Source organism: Phalaenopsis equestris, unplaced genomic scaffold (genome assembly GCF_001263595.1).
Source record: "Phalaenopsis equestris unplaced genomic scaffold, ASM126359v1 Scaffold232941, whole genome shotgun sequence".
NCBI lineage: Eukaryota > Viridiplantae > Streptophyta > Magnoliopsida > Asparagales > Orchidaceae > Phalaenopsis > Phalaenopsis equestris.
Window position 1 is genome coordinate 98,046 of NW_018250899.1, and position 24,533 is coordinate 122,578.

General features: G+C 33.8%; 1 protein-coding gene across 1 annotated transcript in view; it reads right to left on the bottom strand.

Annotated features, from left to right (window-relative positions):
• Positions 1 to 24,533, bottom strand: part of LOC110038473 (TBC1 domain family member 15-like) — an 89,549-nt gene that overhangs the window by 33,714 nt on the left and 31,302 nt on the right. Inside the window, exon 7 of the mRNA XM_020743325.1 lies at positions 9,872 to 10,231. Coding sequence (XP_020598984.1) covers positions 9,872 to 10,231 — 360 coding nt within the window. The remainder of the gene's footprint in view (positions 1 to 9,871; positions 10,232 to 24,533) is intronic.

Below are 24,533 nucleotides of genomic sequence, written 5' to 3' on the forward strand. Positions count from 1 at the left end.
AGTCATCAAAGGGGCTCTAGAAGATTCCACCACGTTCAGGGGAGAGCAAGAAGGAAAAGCTCTAAAGAGAATCTAAGAATAACCTAGAAGGTTCTAGAGTTATGTATGTACATAAGTATAGTCTAAGAGATAGAATATTATATTGTAATCTAGAAGCTTCTCTTGGACATGGAATAGTCCCACATTGGCTAGATGAAAGGCCAAAGACATGGAGGAGGCTATAAATAGGTGCTCCTCCCCTCATTTGTAATTACCCAAGCATTGAATCAAAGCATTCTAATATTCAATTGCAAAGTATTCCTTTCTCTCTATTATTTTTCTTAAGAGTGCTTGGGGCTCATAAGTCCAATGTTGTGAGGGGTAAGGCTGAGTTAATGCTAAGAAAGAGCGCTAAAGCCGCACGGGCGACTTCAGAAAAGTTAGTCCGTGACACTTAGGACCCCTATAATGACTTTAGTACATTCACACACAAATATTATAGCTCGCGTCACTTACACCTGTAAACACTTCACAATTAATCGAAACATAAGTCTATTTTTTAAATGACCGATCAAGAACCCAAAATTTAAAGACATATCGAATTTGACGCATTTTGGACCTGATCGTCGATAAGGTTGTCTGAACGACCTCGGATGACGAAATAGACTGCGTTGGCGCGTCCGTAACGTCAAAATTACGTGGAAAAGACATCATTTTGCTAAGATTCCGAGCACGAATAAATTACGCGTGAATTAATATATTTAAATAATACAATGTAATATAATATATAAAAAAATCAAACAAAAAATAATAAAAAAGGAAAAAAGCCCAATTAAGACTCAACCCACGCTCACGCCTCTTTTCTCCTGATTCTCCCCTATTCGGCCCACGACCCTCACCTTCCCCTCTCTCTCGCAAGCAGGTACGCACCCGATCTCTCCTCTTCGCTCGATCCAGCCGCACGAGAAGGTTTGCCCCTCGAGCCCTAGCTTCGCGAAGCTTCAACCGACCCCTCCTCTTCTTCTTCAAGAAGCCTTGGTTGACCCTTCCTCTTCCCGAGGCCTACTTCTCTTTCTCCCTAAATGCTTGTCCTCCTCTCCCACCATCCTATTCGACCACCATTAGAGTTGGTAGGTGGCTGCTCCTCCCCCCTTTGCCTATAAAATCCTACCTAGGGTAAGGTTGGTGGTGGTTGGAATTTTGGCAAGGAGGGGAGGTGCTGCTGAAATCGTTTCACGATTAGAGTGTTTGTTGTTCTTGGATTTTTGTTACTCTTCTTCTTCCCCTTTCTTTAAGCTAGTCAAGGTATGGTTCTTCCTCCTCTCTCCTATGCCTAAAAAAATTTTAAAAAGAAAGATCCCTTGCTTCTTGCTTTACATTCTTGATCATTTAAAAAAAAGGAAAGGGGATGCATGTGCCTGAAACTTCGATAGATCATGTTTAGAGTAGTAGTTTTGGAGAAGAATAGCATTTCTTTTAATTTATTGTTTGGAACTATTTAGCATTGAGGATAGTTCTTCCTCCTAGTCATGTAAAGCTTGAGGTCCATGCGTTAAGCTATACGATTAAAAGATGTGCGTGACTTGGAAGGATGTCCCTTTGCCTATTTGTTGGTTTGCAATGCGGAAGGTTGGGTAAGCTTGGGTTAAACTTGTCTTATTATTCAAAATTTCTAGTTTTCTAAAAAAAAATGTTAGTTTTCATTTGTCTAATTGGATAAGCTGCAGGTTTCAATTACTATATTAGAAGATTTTTGTGGCATTCACTTTTCATGAGTAATACAGTTCGTATCTATGAAGGCTAGCTTTTCAAACCTTAATGCTTTGAAACATTCTTATTCTTAAAGAGAAGGGAAATCGAAGTGGGCTTTATACTTGAAAAATCTGAAATGTTTCATGTGCAATTGGCAGAGATTGAAAAGTTTTGGTGCCTTACTTTTCAAAATCGGAAAACTTTGCTGCTTTATTCTTTAAAAATCTGAAATGTTTCATCTGCAATTGGCAATGATTGGAAAGTTTTGGTGCCTTACTTTTCAAAATCTGAAAACTTTGGTGCTTTATTTTTACAAAAATCTGAAATGTTTAAGGTGCAATTGGCAAGGATTGGAAAGTTTTGATGCCTTGCTTTTCAAAATCTGAAAACTTTGGTGCTTTATTTTTGCAAAAATCTGAAATGTTTCATGTGCGAAATGTTTCAAATCTGAAATGTTTCATGTGCAATTGGCAAAGATTGGAAAGTTTTGGTTCCTTGCTTCTCAAAATCTGAAAACTTCGGTGCTTTATTTTCACAAAAATCTGAAATGTTTCATGTGCAATTGGCAAGGATTGGAAAATTTTGGGCGACTTGCTTTTGAAAATCTGAAAGTTCTATGTATGTTATTTGCAAAATCTGAAAGATGCAGGTGTGTTATTTGCAAGAATCTGAATGTTTTTATGTTGTATTTACAAATGTTGAGAAGTTGTGATGCTTTACTTTTACAAAAATCTGAAACCTCTTATGTTGCATTTGCAAATATGAAAAGTTACAAGCCATTATTGGTGCTATACTCATTTGAAAATTTTGAAATTTTTCATATTCAATTTAGAGAGTTTGAAGGGAATATGTGCATGATTTTGGGGCAGATTTAAGCATTATTTTAAAGCTATTTATTCACTATTTTGGACAGATTTAAATATTGTTTTTTGGGTTGAATTAAGAGCCTTTTTGGAAAGGTTTTAAGCACTATTGTGGGCCGCCTATATACATTATATACATGATTTTGGGGCTTCCAAAAATGCATATGTTGGGCTGAATTTGTTGCATTTCGGTGCTCTTAAAAACCCGTCTTTTAAGCTGAGTTGGCTGCTGCTTGGAACCTTTTGAAAATGCTTTCGTGGGCTGATTTAGGCTACAGTTTTTGTTTAGGAGGGGTTTTGTTGGCTGATTTTAAGATATATTTGGCACTAAACCGGGCTGTTGTTTTTTCTTGTCTTAGTGATATGTTTGGGCTGCACCTGAAGCTCTCTTTAGTGATGTTTGGGCCATATTTTGAAGCTAGCCATATTTTGAAGCTTTATTCAGGTTTAAGTTACATTTTGAGACTTTATTTGTTAAGGCTTAAGTTACATTTTAAAGTCTTATTCGTCATTTTGAAGCTTTATTCGTTAAGTTTAAGTTGCATTTTTAGGCTTTTATACATCGATTTGGACACTTTTAAGTGCTGATTTTTTAAAGTTTTTAAGCACTTTTTGATTTTTTAAAGCTTTTAAGCACTTTTTGGGACTGATTCGATCATTGTTTTAAAAGGATTTAAACGTCTTTAGGTCGATTCACTTGCAATTTTGCACCTTGCTTAGCTGATTTTTTTTTAGAAGTTGGTCGGCCTCCTCCACTTATTTGGTTTTGTTTTTCTTTTAGTTTCCAACGGTTAAGTTAAAAAATAAGAATTTCTGATTTAATTATTTTCAGGATTGATTTACGGCCTTAAAAAATAAAAAGAAAGGGGAGGGAAATAAAAAAAATTATATTTAGTCTATTGCGATGATTGAAACCTAAAGGGGAAATAGAGTAGCAAACATTCACCATTTCTTTTACATAAGAAAGATAAAATTGTAATTGTGAGAATTATTGAGAATTGAGAGAAAGTAAGAGCTTAAACGATTCAAGAGTTTAAATGATTCAACAGTTAAAAGCATGAATTGAAATATTAGTAGGCTATCAATTATGACCCCTAAGCATTGGATAAACTTAAGCTCAATTGTTTTATTAGAATTGAAGCACATTTCACGAACATTTTTGCCAAAATTATAAGTTTACCCCCTAGGTCTTAAGAGTCTGATAGTGAGCTAAGTTTGATTTAAAGATGTTCGAGAATAAGATGAAAAACACTTAATTGAAGATAAACACTTTAAAACACTTCAGGCTCAAGTTAAAGTGTAGGCTTCCTAGATTTTAGTTCCTAGATTTTCCTAGATTTTAGGAGCACACCCTAGGTGAGAATTTATCTACCTAATTTTCAAATGAACACTGAAACTAGAAACCTGACCCTAATTTATAAGTTAGTTAAAGCAATAAACAAGGTATACACTAGGTTGTGGTTCATGACTGATTTAATTAAATCAAATAGTGAAATTGTCATCATAACTTGACCTAAAATGAAACCCAATGCTTCCTGGATTTGAGTTTGAGCCTTACACTCAAATCCTCCTGGCAATTGAGGACATTCCCAATGTTACATATAAATCTCCCACCCTTGGTCCTTTATATATGGGGTCATTCTCAATGTCACATATAAATCTCCCACCCTTGGTCCTTTATATATGGCATTGTTTTTTGTTTTATTTTTTTGTCTTTTTTTTATGATTTGTTTCGAGTCTTTGTGGGTCGATTTCAGTTTTCCTCAACGCTTTTCATGTGCTACTTCATTTATTCTATTATACATAAACACATGTTTGTCCTGCTAGTTGAATTTCTCTATTGAATTGTTACCTGCAACGTTGATCTCAATTACAGGTGCAGCAATAACAAGAAAAATCAGGTACCCAGAGTTTACAGTACATTTAGAACACTTACTGCATTTTCTTATAATGCTTTTATTTACAGCACTTTATATTGTTTTCATTTACTATTCTTCCTTATAACATAGTTTGTTTATGCATACTTTAAGTTAACTACAAGACCTTTAGGATATAGTCTGGTTTCGGAGATATACCACAGTATGTCACCAAATAATAATATTGCACATTCACATATAAAGCCCTAAACTTAAAACTACTACTACATGGGACATGGAGCAAGTCTTCGTGGGCAGCACGACCAGGATATAGCGAACGGAGGATAACAATCTACAACAGCACAATAAGTCTACGACAACTAAACATTTTTCTTAGTTCAAATAATAACCTATAACAACTTATAGGACTTCGAGGTAGTTTGCTTAGCGCAACGTGAATCCTCACATATTATCTTTAGGCTTTTGCACAACCCTGTTGTGTAATTATAAGTCCTGACACATTTAGGATTCGGATGTTACCATACAATACGGTGTAAATCCTCCAATCTTTCTAGGCTATTTGCAATATCAGATATCGTGTGAATGTAAGCGCTAAATTCCAAAAATAAATTACAGGATTAAACATTAAATAACATCATTTCAAAGACATAAAGCCAAATAATAGGATAGTTGGGAGGTCACCGGGGTTCTCCTCGGATTCTTGATATCCCTTACTCTTCGTTCCTTTGGATTCCTTAAAATAATTGTTCTTGTTTGAGTCACTCCTATTTGATTTTTCCGTGTCCAATCTTGGAAACCTAATCTTTGAAACCTTGAAGGCAGAATCACTGATCCTAATCAAGAGTTTTCTTAAGTGACCCCGGTCATTTAAGATGTAATTAACTATAGGGGCTTGCCTCTATAAGGAACTTCGAACCCAGGTAAAATAAACTCTATCTCCTTATATTAGATAGAGGAACTTGTCGACCATACATAAAAGATTTCGCAGACCAAACGGATATCATAAACTCTTTAGTTTAGGTGGTTGAGCCTAATGTCATGTGGAATACTTATCTTTCGGGATAGTGTATTATATGTCGTATCGCGCTCAGTCATCCAAACTATTTAATATGTGAGACTCATTTGGTCTCATCTATTTTCAAAAATTAAAAATGTTACTTTCAAAAATCAAAATCACATATTTATATTTACATATTTATATTAAAAAAAATTACATATTTATATTAAAACTATTTTCATATTTACAAAAATTATTCTTCCCAAAATAGCGACCGACGGATGATCCGGTTAGGAGATTAGATGTTTTAGCTTTGACTGGTATAAAGAAAGACAGAGGAAAGCCTAAAATAACTTTGACATATTGTATAAAAAAATGATCTTAGTCTATTATAATTAAATGAAAATATGACACTCAATAGGACACAATGGAGAAAAGGATTCATGTAGCTGACCACACTTAATGGGATAAAGGCTTGTTGTTGTTGTTGTTGTTGTATGAAGATGATGACAAAAAGAAATTCTATGAAATGTCATGTCATGTAGGTTAGATTAGTAAATTATGAGAACTTGCATCGAGAGAGAAAAAAATTATCTAGTATGAGCCTCAATAGACACCAAAAGGGGTATCCAAATTCTTGATAAATATCATGTTGGAACAATCTAATATTAATGAAAGGACATTTGATAACTATTCTGTTGGATCACATTAATAGGCCAAAGGGCTATGCGATGACTATATATTATAAATGTGTTAAACTCTATAAAGACATAATATAAAACTTCTAAGATCATAAAAAGTAAGAAAGAGATAAAGAATATAAGTAAAATGAATAATTTAATATTAATAACTGGGTAGCATTGTATACAAAATGATTGGACATTGAAAAATTATATTTTATTTTCTTATACATTTATGATTATTACTAATAATTGTATTATTTACTTATCAAATTATCAAAATATGGCTTGATTTAAAGTTTTCTCCACTTAGATCACAATTCACTGAAAGATCAGCATGCATTTCATTTCTTATTCTTTATATTTTAAAATCCATATCAAAATTATTTATCTCGCTGAGTTTTAACTCATCAGATGATACTATAATTGTTAATTCAGTGAATGAAAAAGGCAAATTGGGTCATAATAAGTTTGGTTAGTTCTACATGTAGCTAAATATAAGATTTTGGATGTATCATAGAAAAAAGTACACATGTTGTAAATTAAAAATATTTGGAATGAATTAATTATTCATGAAATTTATTAAAAGCTATGTAGTTAAATTTGATAATTTAAATTGTGATCGCTTCCGTACTAATAATTATGTTGGATCTATTGGATGATTATGAAAAGTACAGTATATAAGTTATGTCAGTCTAATCAAACTATTTTTCTCTACATTCTTTTCTAACTAGCAAAATTCAGAATGAGTGTTAATAAAAATAATATCTGATAATATTATAAATCCTGATTACATCTTATGATTAACTAGGAGGGCTAAAAAAGAGAGTTAAATTTACCTCCCTCTCCATCGTCCCACTTTGATTGTTTTCTTTCCTAGATATTGTTGTGGTATACTTTGATTTCCCAAAACATTGATACTTGAAATGTTCAAGGCTTAGGATCAAAAGTTAAGAGAAAAATGATGTGTGACAGTATCAATAAAAAAAATATTGGGAATCATTGTTCATCAAGAATCTAAATTGGTTGATCCACATTCAAGCAACCTTAGATATACTATTGGCTTCAATACTTAAAAGCCTTAATTTTGATGATCCTGATATGGGATTCTTCGTTGCTAGAATCCTACTTTTGTTTGAGTTCATTATTCATCTAATGGTACATTTTGATTGCTCTTCATTTTAGCTCATGTCAATTAAATTAATATTATGTTCTAATAGCAGCCTTAAGACTGAAAACTTAAGAGTTTAATCTAAGCTCTATAATCCTTGAGATCAGAAAAATTATGAAAAAGACAGCACTTGATTTTATGATAAATTGAAAGAAGAGAATGCATAGTACTAATGGAATATGAACATTTGGAAAGAGATCACAACCATCTTCCATTCATAAAATTGCCACCAAGATAGAATAATTTCATTCATCTTATCAAATTGAAAAATCAGATTATTATTATCAAATTGAGACTAGCCTCCTTTCCTTTCCTATTACAAAAAGCTATTATGCCAAAGTATGAGTCATGAAGCTACCAATCAATTTTAATAAGCTTTACCCCGATACCCTCATAATGATCCTGATATTATTTATTTCTTTGTTGATCCCTTTTCCATTGATTAAATCAAATGAGGAGCTTTTCTCTGGGGGTTCTAAAATTTCCTGATCTTGACAATATCTCTCTGAAGTTTTTTCAAGAAATGAGGGACACCATTCATTTTGTTATATACTGCATGTTTGATGATGTTTATCTTGGAAATGCCTCTCTTTTTAGATTAAGATCCATTTATATTTTTTTAGTTCCTATAGAAGGGGATAATGATCTCCTTGATGACTTTAGATATATTATCTTGCTAAATAATCTCTTTGAAATCTACATCAAAATTCTAGCTAACATAATCAAAGGCTTTCCACCTACAATGATTAATGTCACTCAGAATCCTTTTGTTGAAAAGTGACTGTAGATTGTATTTTAGTGACCCAAGAATTAATTGAATTTGCCATTAAGCATAAGAAGAAGTTCTATCTTTAAAGCTGACTTTGAAAATAGTTTTTTATAGAACATTTTGGAGTGTTTTTCTCTTCTGCATTTTTCCCATAAACTATAGACTCTATCCCTCACAATACTTGTCAGATCATAATGAGGAACCTACCCAGCAATTTAAAAACTTCAAGTGCTTGAAAAGGAAAAAACACCATCTCTCCTTTCCTTTCCATTACAATTTTTGAAGTTCTATAGAAGTATTACAGGGTACTTCAACTACCAATTGGATTAAAGGTTTTTGACATAAAAAGAGAGAATTCTATAAATAGTCTCCACAAATGATACTCTATTATTTTGTGGTGCTTCTTTTTTTATCAAGTTCATATTTGAAATAATATTTTATCTAAGTTAGAAGAAATTACAAGGCTTAGAATTAATTACTCCAAATTCTCCCTTATTTATCTTGGAAAACATGATTATCTTCTAACTGGCATCTTGGGTTGCACTATTGAAACCCTTTGCTTTAAGCATTTAGATATTCTATTGAAATCGAAAAGTTTTTGTATGATTTTTTGGAATCCATTCACTAAGAAAAGATATGATCAAAGCTCTCTACTTAGAGTTTTTTCTCTCCAGATATGGTAAAATTGTGCTTATATCCAACACACTATTGTATCTCTTTTTACTGATTCCAACTTTGGTTGTCAACTAAATATGTTAGAAAAATTTCTTTAGAAGGTAATGGTGAAGGGGTTGGTCTTAATATCATTAGGTAGAAGAAAATCTATAAGCTAAAAGATAAGGACTATCTTAGCAATAAATACTTGCTTATGGTGAACATATCCCTCTTGATTTAAGGGATTAAGAAGTAAATTTTACTTAACAACAAAATATATAGCAAGATCTAACAAAAAAATTAGTATTTTAGCAACCTTGTTCCTTTGTAGTTATAGTATTATAATGTTCATTGGTATTCTTGCACTCAATGTCCCTCAAAGACAATTCCTCCCAACTCCTAGCAACTCTCACCAGCTCTCTCTCCTCAGCCCCAATTCCATCATAATAGCTTCCCTCCTTGAATGTTCATATGACCGCAATATTTGCTCTTATTCAATCACTATCCCCGACTCCTATATCCTTAGTTCTTTTTACCGTGGAGACTCGATCGTTTGCTCACATTTCATTAGATCCTACATCTCCAATTGCTTGCATAATTTGCTCTTTTTCTAAATTTCTTCTTCGATATTGCATACTTTTAATTGCGTCCATTTTCCTATTAAATTCCATCAGGACTTAGCACCACCAAAATAACTAAATAAACAATTACATATTTAAATAAATTCACATGAAATATTTTGACTTGTAAAATGTGCTATCACATCATCCAGATAAAATCAATTGCTGAGATGTGCAACAGAAGAAGATCAAATTTGAACATGCATAGATCATTGAAACTATTCTTCAAAGCAAACCTAAGAAAAAGGAAAACAACATACATGGACCTCTCGCTTTATTATGGGGAGTCTTCCAATATAATAACATGATTACAACTATAGAAAATAAGCTATATCACATGGGATTTACCTAAGACAGCCATTCTTTAAAAGATACCAGGTACCACTCATACGAACATAGACTTCAGATGGAAAAGGATGGTTCAAATGGTAAAATTATGATTTAGCCTAAAATAGCAGCATAGCACAACAATATTTATGAAGCATTGCATAAGCAGTACAGAATGCTACCTCTAAAGATTTTGAAGACATAAATATTTTATCTGAATTTCTTTTATCACCCAAAGCAGAAGAATTGTCTTCATGACGTTTCTCATAAGTGATAAAATCCTTGTTTTGGTTTTCCTGAAAAATCTGTGATGTGGCTTCACGAGCAAACCTTGTGATACGAGAGAATTTCTCCAAGACTTGAAGAGAAATGTCACGAGCAGGATCATGATACTTTTGTGTGGGACTCCCATGATATTCTGAGGCACTTGAATTTTCAACACAGTTAGAGCCTTCAATTGAATATGTGGTTGCTGTATTTTGTGCAGAAATGGATTTTGAAACAGCTATAGCCCTGGGCAACTCAAGAGATGATAAGCTTCTCTGCACCAAGACAGAGATAAATACAAATTAAGGAACTTAACTTTTAGGTATTTACAGCCAAAACCAATAAAAAAAGAGCCATATCATAACGGTCAAACAACTTGCATAGTATCATCCAGGGTCAGAGGTCATGCAGATGTGAAACAAATTTAAGCAGTCCTATTCATATAAGTGTTTGAAGAAAATATTTAGAGAAATCCTAAATATTAAATAACACAATTCCTACAATGAATATCAGAAAACATAAATAGTAAAATTATATGATAAAATTCTTCCCTAACTTCAGTTGTAGATTCCATTAAAAGCTTGATTTTGTAAGAGTCAACATCAAGGTATGAAATAAAAAAAGTAACATAAAACCCATGAAAATCCTGAGCTTCAACTCTACGTACAAAAAGAAATAAATAATGCCCAGAGAAAGAAAGCAGATATCTATAGCTGGTGAAAGTCTGTAGCAAAATTATTGAAAATAATTAACTGATAAAAGATTGATTGCTTTCATTTCATTATTCAATTTTCTCAATCATTATTTAGAATATGAATCTAATAAAATCTTGTACAACACAAGCAGAAAAAAAAGTTCAGCAAAGGAAACAACATAAAATAATAGCAGTTTATGATGCCTGTAACAACAACTTCAAGGAAAATTTAACAGTAACTCGTATAGTAATAGGATAGATGTTGAAAGTTGGTGCTTTCTTTCAAAAATGAATTATTGATAAAGAAAATAAAAAAAATCAACTACAAGCAGACAGAAGAATGATAATTGTAATGTAAAGGCGATTTAGCTAATCATGCATAAACTTCACGTGGGTTAATTTATCCTATGGTATGAAAATGAGGGGCTAGGAGTTGATCTAGGTGATATCAACAAAACCTTAATAGTCTAATGTGACAAGGTATTCATAATTTTCATAAAGAGGTTAAGGCATCAAGCACCCCATAAAAATTTAAGATAGGAGCTTGTAGATTTCCCCATGCAAATGGGTGCAAGCTTTAAAACGGGTTTTTTTTATTCAAGGAAGCTCTAGAGATCCCTTAATACATAAAAAATGTGCAATAGAATAAGAGTGCGTTCAATTGATAATCAGATAGAAGTAAAAACACAACTTTAAAACTCGTCTCTAGAGATTTGCTGAATCAAAATATTTATGATTAGCATATATTATATCTATATTATGTAATATATTATCTTGGTTGAGAATATTCCCATTATCATTTCCTTCATATTCTATTGATTATATTTGCCACATATTGGCATAAGTTTTATAAGAAAATCAATCAACGTATTTTCAATTACTACCAAATTTTAGTATAGATCGGTTTAGACCTGCAAACATTCTTCCCCTTTCTTTTTTATGGCTGTTTATATTGCACTGCACATGGTCCCAGCTTCATTTTACTCATGCAACACAAGCAATGCACGCCTTTCATGCCACTACAACCTTGTTTTAACAGTCCCTTGTAGCAATTAAATACCCTTACATTGAACGTCTACCCAGCTCTTATGTGTTGTGCAACTCATGCTTAGCTACTTGCAAGCTCCACCTGGCATGCTTGTAGCTCTATTGCAACACCACCCTCTCACTTCTGCTCACATCTTCCATGCATGTTGCTCGCATATGCTCCCACATGCATCAGTTAACAATCAACTTCATGTGTGCTCATTCGCCACCTAGTCTAAACATTGCCTCTCAATCAATAATTAACTAAATTATTTATTTCCTCTTATATTTATGATTTCCCTTGATGGCATGCTCTACTCCCCACACTTAAATCCTCCCTCAAAATAAATGGTGCCAACTATCTCTTATGATCTCAGGCTTTTTATCTCCTAATGGGCTCTCCAGCTCCCAAACCAGCATAACAATCTTCTAAATATGTTGTTCGCATATGTATACTCAATAGTCTTGAATCGATAAGTAGTACATTATCATAATTCGGGAAACCGTGGAAAGAACATGGGATTTCTTCAATCCACAAGTTTTAAACATAGAAATATTTCTCAGATAAATACTTTCTATTATGACATCTTCATTTTACAATAGGGAGGCAAGTTCATGTTTACTATAGTACATTGAAAGGAAAAGTGGATTAACATTTCAATGTTGAAAAGAAATTTATTGTTTGTTCAAGCTCATTAATGATTGAATATTTGTGAGTTTATTGTCTATTAAGTTATTTCCAAATCATTATGGTTACGTTCTTACTTTTAATCTTAAATATACCATTGTTATTAGCACCAAAGGCTATCTTAGCAATCATGGTCATGGTGGTTGTAGTAGTAGTCGTAGACATGTTTGTGGCAGCAAATCCTTTAACCTAGCCATCGCACCCAAGAATTTAATCATCCATTCAATCATTATTTGGTTATCCTCCTTTGCTCAGCATGTTGCCACTGCTACTTTTGTTCTATTAATACTCATTATAAAACTCTCTCTCTTTCTCTCACTCTCCCCCACCAAAGAATATAATCACCTACTACAACACTCACAAATGACTGCTGCTGCCTCTCATGGGGTTCCATCCTCTAGTTCTAATGTAGTTGCTCACTTTGGTTTACCTTTGATTTTACATTCTAAAGCCTCTTCCCACAAGACAAGCTACTCAATTATCTTCATCCAATATCATGAAAACTCTCCCTCAAGCATCGATGTTGATGGTTATCCCTCTCTTATTTCTAGGAAAATAACTACTTGTCTCTCTTCTTCATTAAATTTAGATAATGCCCAAAAATTTCAGCCCAACAATTCTAAAAGATCATGTTGATATGCCAATTTTTTAGAGGGCAAATTAGATGTTACATAAAACATGATAGGATATTTTGCTCTTATTTTGTGAAGACTGTAAGATCAAATTCCAAGGATCCCATAGGTGTGAGCCCAGATAATTAATTTTCACTCCGGATTACAAAAGTGAAATTTTAATTAACACTAAGGTGCAAAATGCTTAATTTATAGCGGTGGGGTGATATGGTTATACAATAAAGAAATTTTATAGTCATTTTCTTAAAGCAGGTAGTTAGAAAAATGATGAGAATGGAAATTAAGATATCATTGTTCTGTCATCCCAAATTATCATGAACATTAATCTATTTAATAAGAGAATGTGGTCAACCCAAACTAACCGAATAATCTTTAACAATAGCTAATGGGTTACATTCAAAAATTCCAAAAAATTTACAAAAAGCTACACTCAAAGAGAGCTAATGTATCTCAAAATCTTATATATGGTTGGCATATATAGCAAAAACTATATCAAATATATAGGCATCCTCGTTTAGCTGATCATAGTATAGTAACTAAATTTGCGTCAAAATCTGTTTATATTTTGTTTGAAAGCTATTATTTTATGGAATAAAAAAAAAGAAAACTTCTTATTTAAAAGAAAAAAAAATCTTACTTAAAGTTAGATAATTCAAACATTCACCAGAAGTAAATCCTAGTTGAGTAAAATCCATGGCAACTTCTTCAAATCCCCTCATTAATTTAAAAGAACAACCACATACATACCACTCAATTCTTAATTCATTACATATCTAAAACCAAATCTTTGACTTTTACATACACTGTACCTTACATATGCATGAAGGTTGTATTCCACTTTTTCTTACGTTAAAATGATGATATTTTTAATGTGATATGAAAAATCTGAATGGTATAAATATAAAATATGAAGTTTAGGTATTAGATATCTAAATACATAGGAATTGGAGGTATGTGTATGTTGAGATCCCTAACTTAAACTACATGCCTATATCCACTACGATATAGAAAAACCTTTTTTTGTATCTTTACATTGCATCCATCCTCATCATGTTTACTATTTAAAGTAATGTTTCTTTCTTCAAAGATGTACAAAAATTATTTCAAAAAAAAAAAACACAAAAAAAAAATTAAGATTAAAATTATAATAATATTCAATTAAAAAATCAGTAAAATTTAATTTTTCAAATTTATAAATGATGAATAACTAGCTTAAAAGATTATTATTTTCGCCAATTTTGTATTTAATCAGTTTAGGAGTTTTATTCTGGCTCGAATATGTTCACTTTTATATCAAAGTTTTTTTGTTATGCTTCAAGTACTTAATCTGGTTCATTTGTGCTTAGGAGTGAGATCGGTTCACTTTTGATGTTGGTGGATTTGTTTCATTAAGATGTTTACTTCAGTTATATATTTACTGAAATTTCAGTTTGAGCAATTTTGTATTGATATATTTAGGTGTTTAGTTTGGCTCGGATCTTTTGTTACTTGAGCTATGAAGATTTCCAGAGATGCGTTATTATTCAATCATGCTTGGAAATTTATTTTCTTTTCTTTTGGATGGAATCATCTTGATTTGTTTCAGGAAGGTTTTGAGCTTGGTCATTCTCATCTTTATCTTGGATGGAATATCTTATCAGATTGGTTTTGCTTTTGCTGTATAATTTGAGATTGTTTTTTCCATTGATTTGAATTTCATATTTTGATGGATTGTTTTCTGAGAGCATATGATCCCATCTTTATTTGCTACTTGTGTGGAACTCTGGAAAGTTTTGTTGCTGCCTGCTGCTTAGGTTTTGTGAGTATTGAATTTGATACTTTGATGGAAGGCTTTTTCCATTAATCTATACTTTTTTATTTCTTTCAGCTTATTTTGAACCGAACACAAACCGACCACGAATCAAATACGAATATGAACAATTCGAGACAAATTCAGACAAATAGAACCAACACAAACATATATTTCACGAATAATTTTGAATTCGAGCCTATTTCAAACAAAAATAATTTCAAACGAGTCAAACACAAACAGGAGCTCAGCTCGCTCATGTACGGCTTGTTTGCACCCCTAGCTGCAAGGTATAGAAGCTGCGGGACTATTGGGAAATAAAGGCAATGCAACAAAAAAGGATGGAAGTATCGGTTGGGGAAACTAGGACAGCAAGGGCAGCAAGTGAGTGACAAGCAAAGCTGCGAGGTGTGGTGAGAAAGGTTGTAACAACAGTTGACAGCAAGGTGAAGAGCTTACAAGGCTGCGGCAGCGAGTCAGAAGGCTGGGAGGTGAAGGTAAATAATAATTTTTTTTTTTTGTTTATTTGTAATGTAATTGTAAATTTTAATTTTATTAGTTATTTGTTATGTAATAATAATTTGTAGTTATTGAGAGTTTGAGATTGGAGCTTCAGGTTTGTATTACATCTGTTTTTATAATTTGTAATAATATAGTTGAAGAAATAAATTTTTATTATGGAAGAATGCTATTTTTTTGTAATTTTATAAAAAATAATTAAATTTAATATTTTTTAATTTATGTCAACTCATTTCGAACAAAACACAAACTAAATATGAACATGAAAAATTCGAGTCAAATTCAAACAAAACGAACCAAACACAAACATATTTCATGAGCAATTTTGAATACAAGCCTATTTCAAACATAAATAATTTCAAACGAGTCGAACACGAACAGTAGCTCAGCTCGCTAATGTTCGGCGTGTTTGCACCCCCAGCTGCAAGGTAGAGAAGATGCGGGACTGTAGAGAAATAAGAGAAATACAGTGAACGGCGATTGAAGTATCGATTGGGGAAACTAGAACAACAGGAGAGCAAATAGGGTGGCAAGCAGAGCTGAGAGGTGTGGTGAGAAAGTCTGTAACAGTAGTGGACAACAAGGCAAGGGGCTTACAGGGCTGCGGCAGTGAGACGGTAGGCTAGAAGAAGATGGAGTAAAGTTTCAGGTGGCAGGGACAGCAAGACAAGGGCCTTATAGACCTGCAGCAACAAGGCAGAAGGTTGGGAGGTGGCAGTGGGCAGGTGATGGTTGAGAACACATGAACTGCGGGAAGAAAGCCGGGAGGTGACTACCGAGGCAGCTGCAGCTACAAGGAAAATGTGCTAGCGAGGAGGGAGGGGAGAAGAGGGAAAGAAAGGATAAACCTCACCTTGGGAGCGAGATACAGCTGGAGCATCACTTGAAATGAGAGGCAACCAGGGCACCACTAACCCTCGAATACAAACCTAGAAGAGAAAATCCAAATGTCGATGGCGATCCTAACAAAAAACATGAAGAAAAACTGAAAAAACTAAACACATGAATTAAATATATAAGCCATAAGTAATTAGGATTGGGTCAAGTATTGAAAGGAGACACCAAATCCACATAAGGTCGATTCGTTGTTATGATCAATTCTCCCATTCATGGTACTGTAGCAGTACTGCAACAAGGGTCACAAAAAAGGCCCTGCAGGAAGCTCCTACTTTAGTCTCTGGGGTTGAAGGACTTCGACCTCATCAGTTGAATTCTTTGTTTTCCCATAGTATCAGGCCAAACCCTTTGAAAGTAATGAAAACATTGCAAGCTCCAGATAAGTCAATCTTGTAGGAGTTGTTGTCGGTCCAAAGCACATCCTGATATAATAAGTATTCATCCACTTTTGACGCAACTTGAGTTGGAGCTGCATAATGCATCCTGATATAATAAGTATTCATCCACTTGTCGGCGCTTAAAAGGGGAAAAGTTAATGTTTTAAGGTAGATTCTTATGAGAAAAATCTCGTGCAAGTAAATCTATAATTTGCTTCTCTCACTCCTCTTATTCGATTGGAAGTATTTGATAAACAAGTATGTTAAGAGGAATCAACTCTGGAACATCTATAACATACTAGATCACACTAACGTGTAACAACTCAAGAGAAACCCTTTCCTCTTCTCAGGAGGGACCTAGGTCACATTGTAGAATGTTCTCCCCCACAAAGAGCGTGAGGTGATTTCCAACACAGCGGTTCATCTCCTCTAGTTGATCATCTGGCAGTGGGTACACTGCTGAACTGAATTTAACCACCACCGAATCCATATAGTCCTCCAATACGGGTACAATAGAAACTCATCTCTAACATATTGGACCTTCCTCAGCAAGGTCAACTCAGAAAGTAGGTATATATATATGAAAAAATCTAAAATTCTCTTATTTGAGGTTGTCTTGTGTCTGATAACTGCTTCGTAGACTCAGTCATTTTGGACATCAAACGTCAGTTATGTTGATGTTCCTCTCAACGCCTGCAAAAATATAGTTTGAGACACCACAATCTCATACTCTACATGGACATTCATTACCTCGGAGTCACTACATTCTAGAACAGTTGTCATTAACTCAGCTGGAATTTATCTCCTGAGTTGTGGAATCTAATTCAATATACACAAATTCATGACACTTGAAACACCTTTTGGCTAGGAAAAATTTAAAGATATCAGCAAGCTTTACTTGTTCTTTCTCTAAATATAATTTTTCTCATGGGCGGGATCTGCTTGGATGTTCCCCTTGGTGTATTTAGGTTGTAAGATTATGGAGTTGATTCCTACATGTAAGATGTGGTGGTCGTTCAGGGATGTGATCTCTCCACTTTTAAAAGTGAGCTGATAGGTAATAACATTGTATCTCCCCTTTCATCTTGGACCAGGTAGTAATTGTTCTCTTCACTTCTCGTTGTCAAAGAATCTTCAAGCTTGCCCACTACTAAGATGCACACTTTCAAAATTGTTGTCAACTATTTTCACTATTTCGTCCTTTGGGACGTCCTGACACTCAAGCACACATTCTAAGGTATAGAATCACTCGATGATCTCGTTCTTATCATGTGGTCATTGAAATATGACAAATCCACGATTACTTTAAAATTCTAGATTCTCATTTATTTCAAGTTAAATCTTTGGAGTAGAGGTTCTTCATCTCTTGAATCTGTAAAATGGAAGAGATTCACTCCATTCTTGCGATCTAACAACTCATCATTATGGCTACGGTGACACGTCTGGATGGTTTCGTTAATTTCATCGAGTCATTGTAGCACTCAAAGGAATTGTTGTTGTATCTCTTTCATGGTAAAATCCTGATCGATGTCCGGCTATTGTCCCTTTAATGGCATGATTAGGGTTCCAGTGTGGGTAGGTGAAAGGAGGTTATAGGTGTGACTTAAGGTGGGAAAGAAAAATTTTTAGGTGGTCGAATTAAAAAAATCGGTAAAGAGGAGGATTTTTGTGTGGAGGTGGGGTTGAGTATAAGTGGATGCTAGATACTCTTAGATAAGGCTAGCGTTAGACTAGTTCTGATATCAAATGATATTGGAGTTAACTTAACTAACAATAGTAAAAGCAAATATTATTACTAAAAACAAATAAATGGTTACAACCAACACACTTGAAAAGAAATATATAACTAGACGCCCGAAAATCTGAAATAACAACAATAATGATAAAAACACTCAACTAAGGTGGATCTCAAGTGGTGGTGGTGACCGAGTAGGTGGCGGCAAGATAAGGAATGTGTGGGACTGTGGGGAATAGGGACAAAGCAGCAAAAGGGGATGGAAGTATTAGTTGGGGAGACCGAGACAACAAAAAGTGGGGTGGCAAGAGGAGTTGGGGGGTACAGTGGGAAAGGTTGGAACAACACTTGATAGCAAGGCGAGGGGCTTATGGGGTTGTGGCAGCAAGACAAAAGGCTGAGAAAAGATGGAGGGAAAGTTGCGGGTGGAGGGGCTAGCAATGTGTGGGCGGCAGATAGAAGAGCAGATGCTACGGGAAGACAACCATGAGTTGGTTGTCAGGGCGACTCTGGATAAGAGGAATGTGCAGTAGCGAAGAGGGAAAGATGTAGATGAGTTGGAGAAGGATAACCCCACCTTGGGAGCGAAATACACACAAAGCACCACTTGACCATTGGAGGAGAGTCACGACCTTCGAACAAGATACAGTCGGAGCATCACTCGCCCTCGGATATAGCCCTAGAAGGGAAAACCTGACAGTCTTGATAGAAAACACAGAAAAAATGAAGAAACACAATAATCAAATATGTAAGCCCCAAGTAATTAGGATTGGGCACGTAGTTAAAAGGAGGCGCCAAATCCATATAGGGAAGGTCGTTCGGCCCTCAATTTGCTATTCTAACTGGTCTCAAATCACTACAAGCTTGTTAGCATGCGGTCCATGTAATAATTAGTTTTGTGGTAAATTTTTTTACGACTTAAAATACACCCCAAATTTCACAACCCTTAAATTTCAACCGAATTAGTTTTATAAAATTTTACAAGTCAAATCGATCAATTCGATATACAATACTATACATATATTACGTATATATTGGAAGATTTAAAAATTTGAAGTACTAAGCTTAATTAAATTTAATTAACTCATTAATTAGCCCTCCCTAACCCCTTCACTATTTCTCATTGACCTAACCTATGTGATATAAGTGTCAAATAGGGTAATTCTCTTCAGAATCTTCGAACTTCTCTCCCTGCTCCCAGTTTAGTCTCACACTCCTAAGTTTGGGTTTTCGATCAGCTCATCCGGAGGATCTTGCGAGCCTGGGGGTTTTCTCCGACCAGTTATTGTAGCCAAGCGCAAATAGAGAAGGTCGTGTGCACGACCAAGAGTTGCAGGTCGCAAATCTGAGTTCCGGAATGAAATCGGTTAGTGCAAAACTGATTAACGATATTTGAGACTTTCATTTCCTTCATCTTGCTACCATTTTGAGTTTTTCCACAAATTGTGCATCTTTTGTATTTTTAGTAGTCATCAGACACGCCGAACTTGTGTTGAAAGTGTCGTGAGTGAAGATTTCGTATGGGATTTAGTGCAAAATCAGTGAAAGGGAAAGGAAGATTGTGAAGATATGAAAAGGAAAGAAGTTTTGATAGCTTCGGAGAAAATTTGGGTTTCTAAGAAACCAACTAAGGTATTTTTATGCTAATCAGATATGTTTTCAGTTAAATTAACTTATGAGCTAAGATATCCTGAAATTCAAAGTTATTTACATATTTCAGGTTATCTGCCCCAGGAAGTGAGTTCGAGGCAAACGTGCGAAAGCTAGTAATAGGACAACTCCTTAAATTTTGGGTAAATAATCCTATGCTAATTTAAAAAGAATAATTTGATTTACAAAAATTAATTAAATTTTGTAGTTTAATTTTTATTTTTTAAGTTATTAAGATCAACATAAAAAGTTATCGCAACATACAAGTTACCAAAGCTAAGAATCTGCGTGGCAACCGATGTAAGTAATCATATTTCTAAAGTTCAGTAATCTTTTTTATTTCAAAATATATGTTTGACTCCATGTACGTTTTAGTTTAGTAAGATTTTTTATATTTTAATACATGATAAATATGCATGAACAATATGTACGAGTGTCGGCCGGTTTTTTGGGTAGCTTTAATTTCGTTAAAATAAACATGATAGAAAAGATATGCATGATATAAGAGGCATAAAATAAGATATATGCATGACATAAGAGATATGTATTATAATTAGTTGCACAACATAGTATGTATGTTAATAGATGCATGAAGATATCTCAAAAGAATGTATGTTATGAAGAATGAAATAGTTTATACATGAATGCTTGTATGTGCATATTCAGAAGAGTTCACCCCCTAATGGTACAGGTAGGGACCAGTATACCAGCATGCGTAGAGTTTTCCTACCACCCCAGACAATTATGATATATAGATCACTAATCGCAGTGTGGACGGGATAATACCGGTTAGGGACAATTACTCCAGAGCTTACCTCCCCAAACAAATATGATGTTTGCATTGTTGACCGTACTGTCGAAGAGATAATATTGGTGAGGTTGTAATGTTTATATCACTAATTGACGGGAGCCAACGAGAAAATATCGGCTAATGGTGTGTTATATTTTGTTGACATTGTGTATGTAAAGAGTATAAAGCAATTAAAGATAAATAAATGCATATAAAAAATTGAGTATTTTCATTTAAAAAATGTCAATGATACATGTATTATTAGCATATATATGATTTCTTAAACATATATGAAAGACAAACATATTATAAAATTTTTATAGAGATATGAAAGACCACATGCATATTAAATTTTTTTCCTTGGGTTACTATAGTTTAAAAGTGTGATTACTTATGAGTTATCTTCAAATAACTTATTATATTGTTTTAATATTTTTTTAGGTTTTAAGTTTTTGAACAAGATAAATAGAAGATGGTCAAATATGTATAGGAGTCGAGAATAACAATCAGAAAGGCACAAATTTGTACTTGTTAATTTTAATTGTTTTCTTTAATGGGTCTTTCATAAAGTATTTTAATATTAAATTGTTAGTGATAGAAATAAAATAACAGATAATTGATTTTCACTATTCAACCGTTTATTCCCATCTTAGTTAATTTTAAGTCTCAGGTCGAATCGTGACAAAAGTAGTATCAGAGGAAAAGGTTTAGATTAAATAAATTGAATCTAAATGAAAGACCCAATAAAATAATTGGATTAAGTTATAAATAATAGAAATTAAAATTTTTAATCAAATCTAATTAAATTATATTTTGCTATTTCATAACTATGAATGATCATGAGGAACAGAACGAAGATGATAATGTAGAATCTGGTGTACCCCAGAATGTCACAGTCAGTGTTAGTGCATTTTCTGATATGATGAATGATATGGCTCAGCTGATTAAAAATTTTCAATCTCAAGCAAGTAGCAGTATAGGAGCACCAATGAATAAGAACTTGAAGCTCTTTCAATATAAGATATTACCTTTATATTATGGAGCAGGAGAGCCAATTGAAGCTGAAAAACTGACTTTTAAGGGTGGAGAAAATCAAAGATGGTTGGACATGTCTACCAGAGAGAAAAGTTACCCTTGCCACATTTGTTTTTAAGGGCAAAGCGAAAGATTGTGGCAAGGATAGATGCAAGAGAAGTTCGAAAGCAGAACAAGTCACTTGTTGCATTGGGACGAGTTTGTGAGAACCTTCAAAGATTGTTTTGTACCACTGTCAGAAAGAAGATAAATCCAAGAAAAATTCATTGGGTTAGTGTAAGGAGATCAATCAGTTATGCAATATGAAGCAGAACTTGCTATGCTATCGAGATATGCACAACTCTTTTCAAATGTAGAGGAGAAATGCCACACATTTCTTTCTGGACTGAAAGATTCAATCAGGCAGTCACTAGTGCCACTTAGGATTGAAGACTGCTCAGTGCTAGTTGAGATGGCTAAGCGAGTGGAGATCGAATTCTAGCTGACTCATAAGCGTTGATATTTTCACAAAAGGAAGAATTCAAAAGAAGTGACACCAACGGTTCATTCAAGAGGAGGGTCTATTGAGAAGAAGATAAAATCCTACAATTATCGAGTTATTAGTCGGGCTGGCAGCAGCCCCATACAACCTTGTGTTGAGTGTGGAAAGCAACATCGTGGTGAATGTTTATTTGGGCTGAAGGTGCGTTGCTTATACGAACGGCTTGGACATTAGAGGAGAAATTGTCATAATGTTGTTCAGAGATCCACATCAGATGCTAACTCAGGAAGAAACCCAACACATAAGAGTTTTCAGGAATGTTCTACTTTTAAAAGTGGTCATTAGAGGATAATAGAAGCTGACACCATGACTCGTAGTGAGCAAACAAAGTAGAATATTAGCCTAAGGGTTTATTCGTTAACTCATCAGAAACCAGAAGAACATGTTGTGGTTGATGTTGATGCATAGAGTTTGATGGATGAATTATCCTTGTGGTGTTATGTTGGATTTATCAGATGTATTGTTTATCACATACACTTTAGTTACCACCTAACAAGAAACATTCTTTTGTAATCACTTTATGTTTCATCCTCATAAAATAGATAGTTGATGTGGAGTTCATGAATTTCGAGAACGAAATTTTATAGAGGGGAGATTGTAACAATCAGTTTTGTGAAATCGGGTAAAAAATTTTACGACTTAAAATATTGACATGACTAAGATATGTTATTTTTATTTGCACATTTAATGTCTATTTTTAATGATATTGTGTTTTAACGAAATGTATTTTTGATGTTTTTGGTCGTAGTTACAATAAATGGAGTAAGTGGAGCAAATAGAACGAAAATAAAGCAATTTGGAGTTAAAAGAAGCAAAAAGACTAAAGTTGACCTGGCGCTTAGGCACTAGACAACACAGAGACAAGCGTCAGAATTTGGCGCATAAGCACCAGAAACGGTTTTCTAGAAGATTCAATAAATGTGGACAAATTTTGAATGGTGCTTGAAGTGATTCTTAGTGATTTTGAGAGCTCTATTTAAAGAGACTTCTAGAGAGTCCAAGGGAGAGTCTTTTGGAGGAAGAGCTTTTGAGAGAGAGAGAGAGAGAGAGAGGAGCTTGGAAATTCTTAGAGGCTTGAAGGATATCCTTGGTGGCTTGCTTAGATTTGGGGGAGAAGATGAGAAGTGAGAAAAATCTTCTTCACTACAGCTCTAAGTGAGATTAGAGTGAAATTGTAAGGAAAATGAGTGATTCAAAGAAACCTAGAAGGATTGTTTGGGAAGGAGTTTGAGATAAGTTGTGCATTTTATTTAATTTACTTAATCTTATTTTGTAAACTTATATTTATCCATAAATCTATGTGTTGCTGTGTCTTCCCCATGAGATCTGAAAAGTTTCCTTTGTCTTTCTCCATGCATTTAGGAATAATTATATATATGAATAAATTTTAGTAGAAATGCTTTTAATTCCATAAATTGTGATGATTTAAACTACATGTTTAATTTACTTATCGATTTGGTCAATTGATTAGTTAAAATCTGTTGTGAAACATAATATACATGTTTAATTTACTTATCGATTTGATCAATTGATTAGTTAAAATCTGTTGTGAAACATAATGACCTGAAAGGGCTATGCTTTCCTCAACGTAGTAAGAATCACATTTAGTCTTATAGATGAGAATGTAATTCATGAGGTTAAGTGCAAATAAATAAGGAAATAAGTTTTGATGGGCATAAATTGGAGATTTTAGAGTGACAGACTAATACTTCCAATTTGATCCAGATGTTTGAAACCTAAAGCGAGACGTTAGCCTTCAGGTGAAGGGTACGTGAGAACTCTAAAGTGACAACTAGTATCTTTTCAGCCTAACCACAGGTTTAGGAGTTTAACTTTGGATTAACCAATGTTTTTTATGCACTCAAGAAAGGGTAAAGAATAGGTATGCTCTTATTTGGCACAATACATTAATTATATTAAAAATTATTAGATTCCTACATAGATTATAAGCTCATTGCAAGGGAAAAGATGTTTTATACAATTTGAACTCTTCTATATATCGTTAATTTAGAATTACTTAGTGGTAACTTTACATTTTAGCGTTTTAAATTGTCTTGCATTTGTTTAGCGTACTTAGCATTCCTTTTAAATTTAGCGTACTTAGTATTCCTTTTAAATTTTGTAGGATTAGTTAATACACAAAGTTTTCATCATTTCTTAAATAAGTTAACTGCAATTTAAAGAGAATTCTATTAAAATCAACC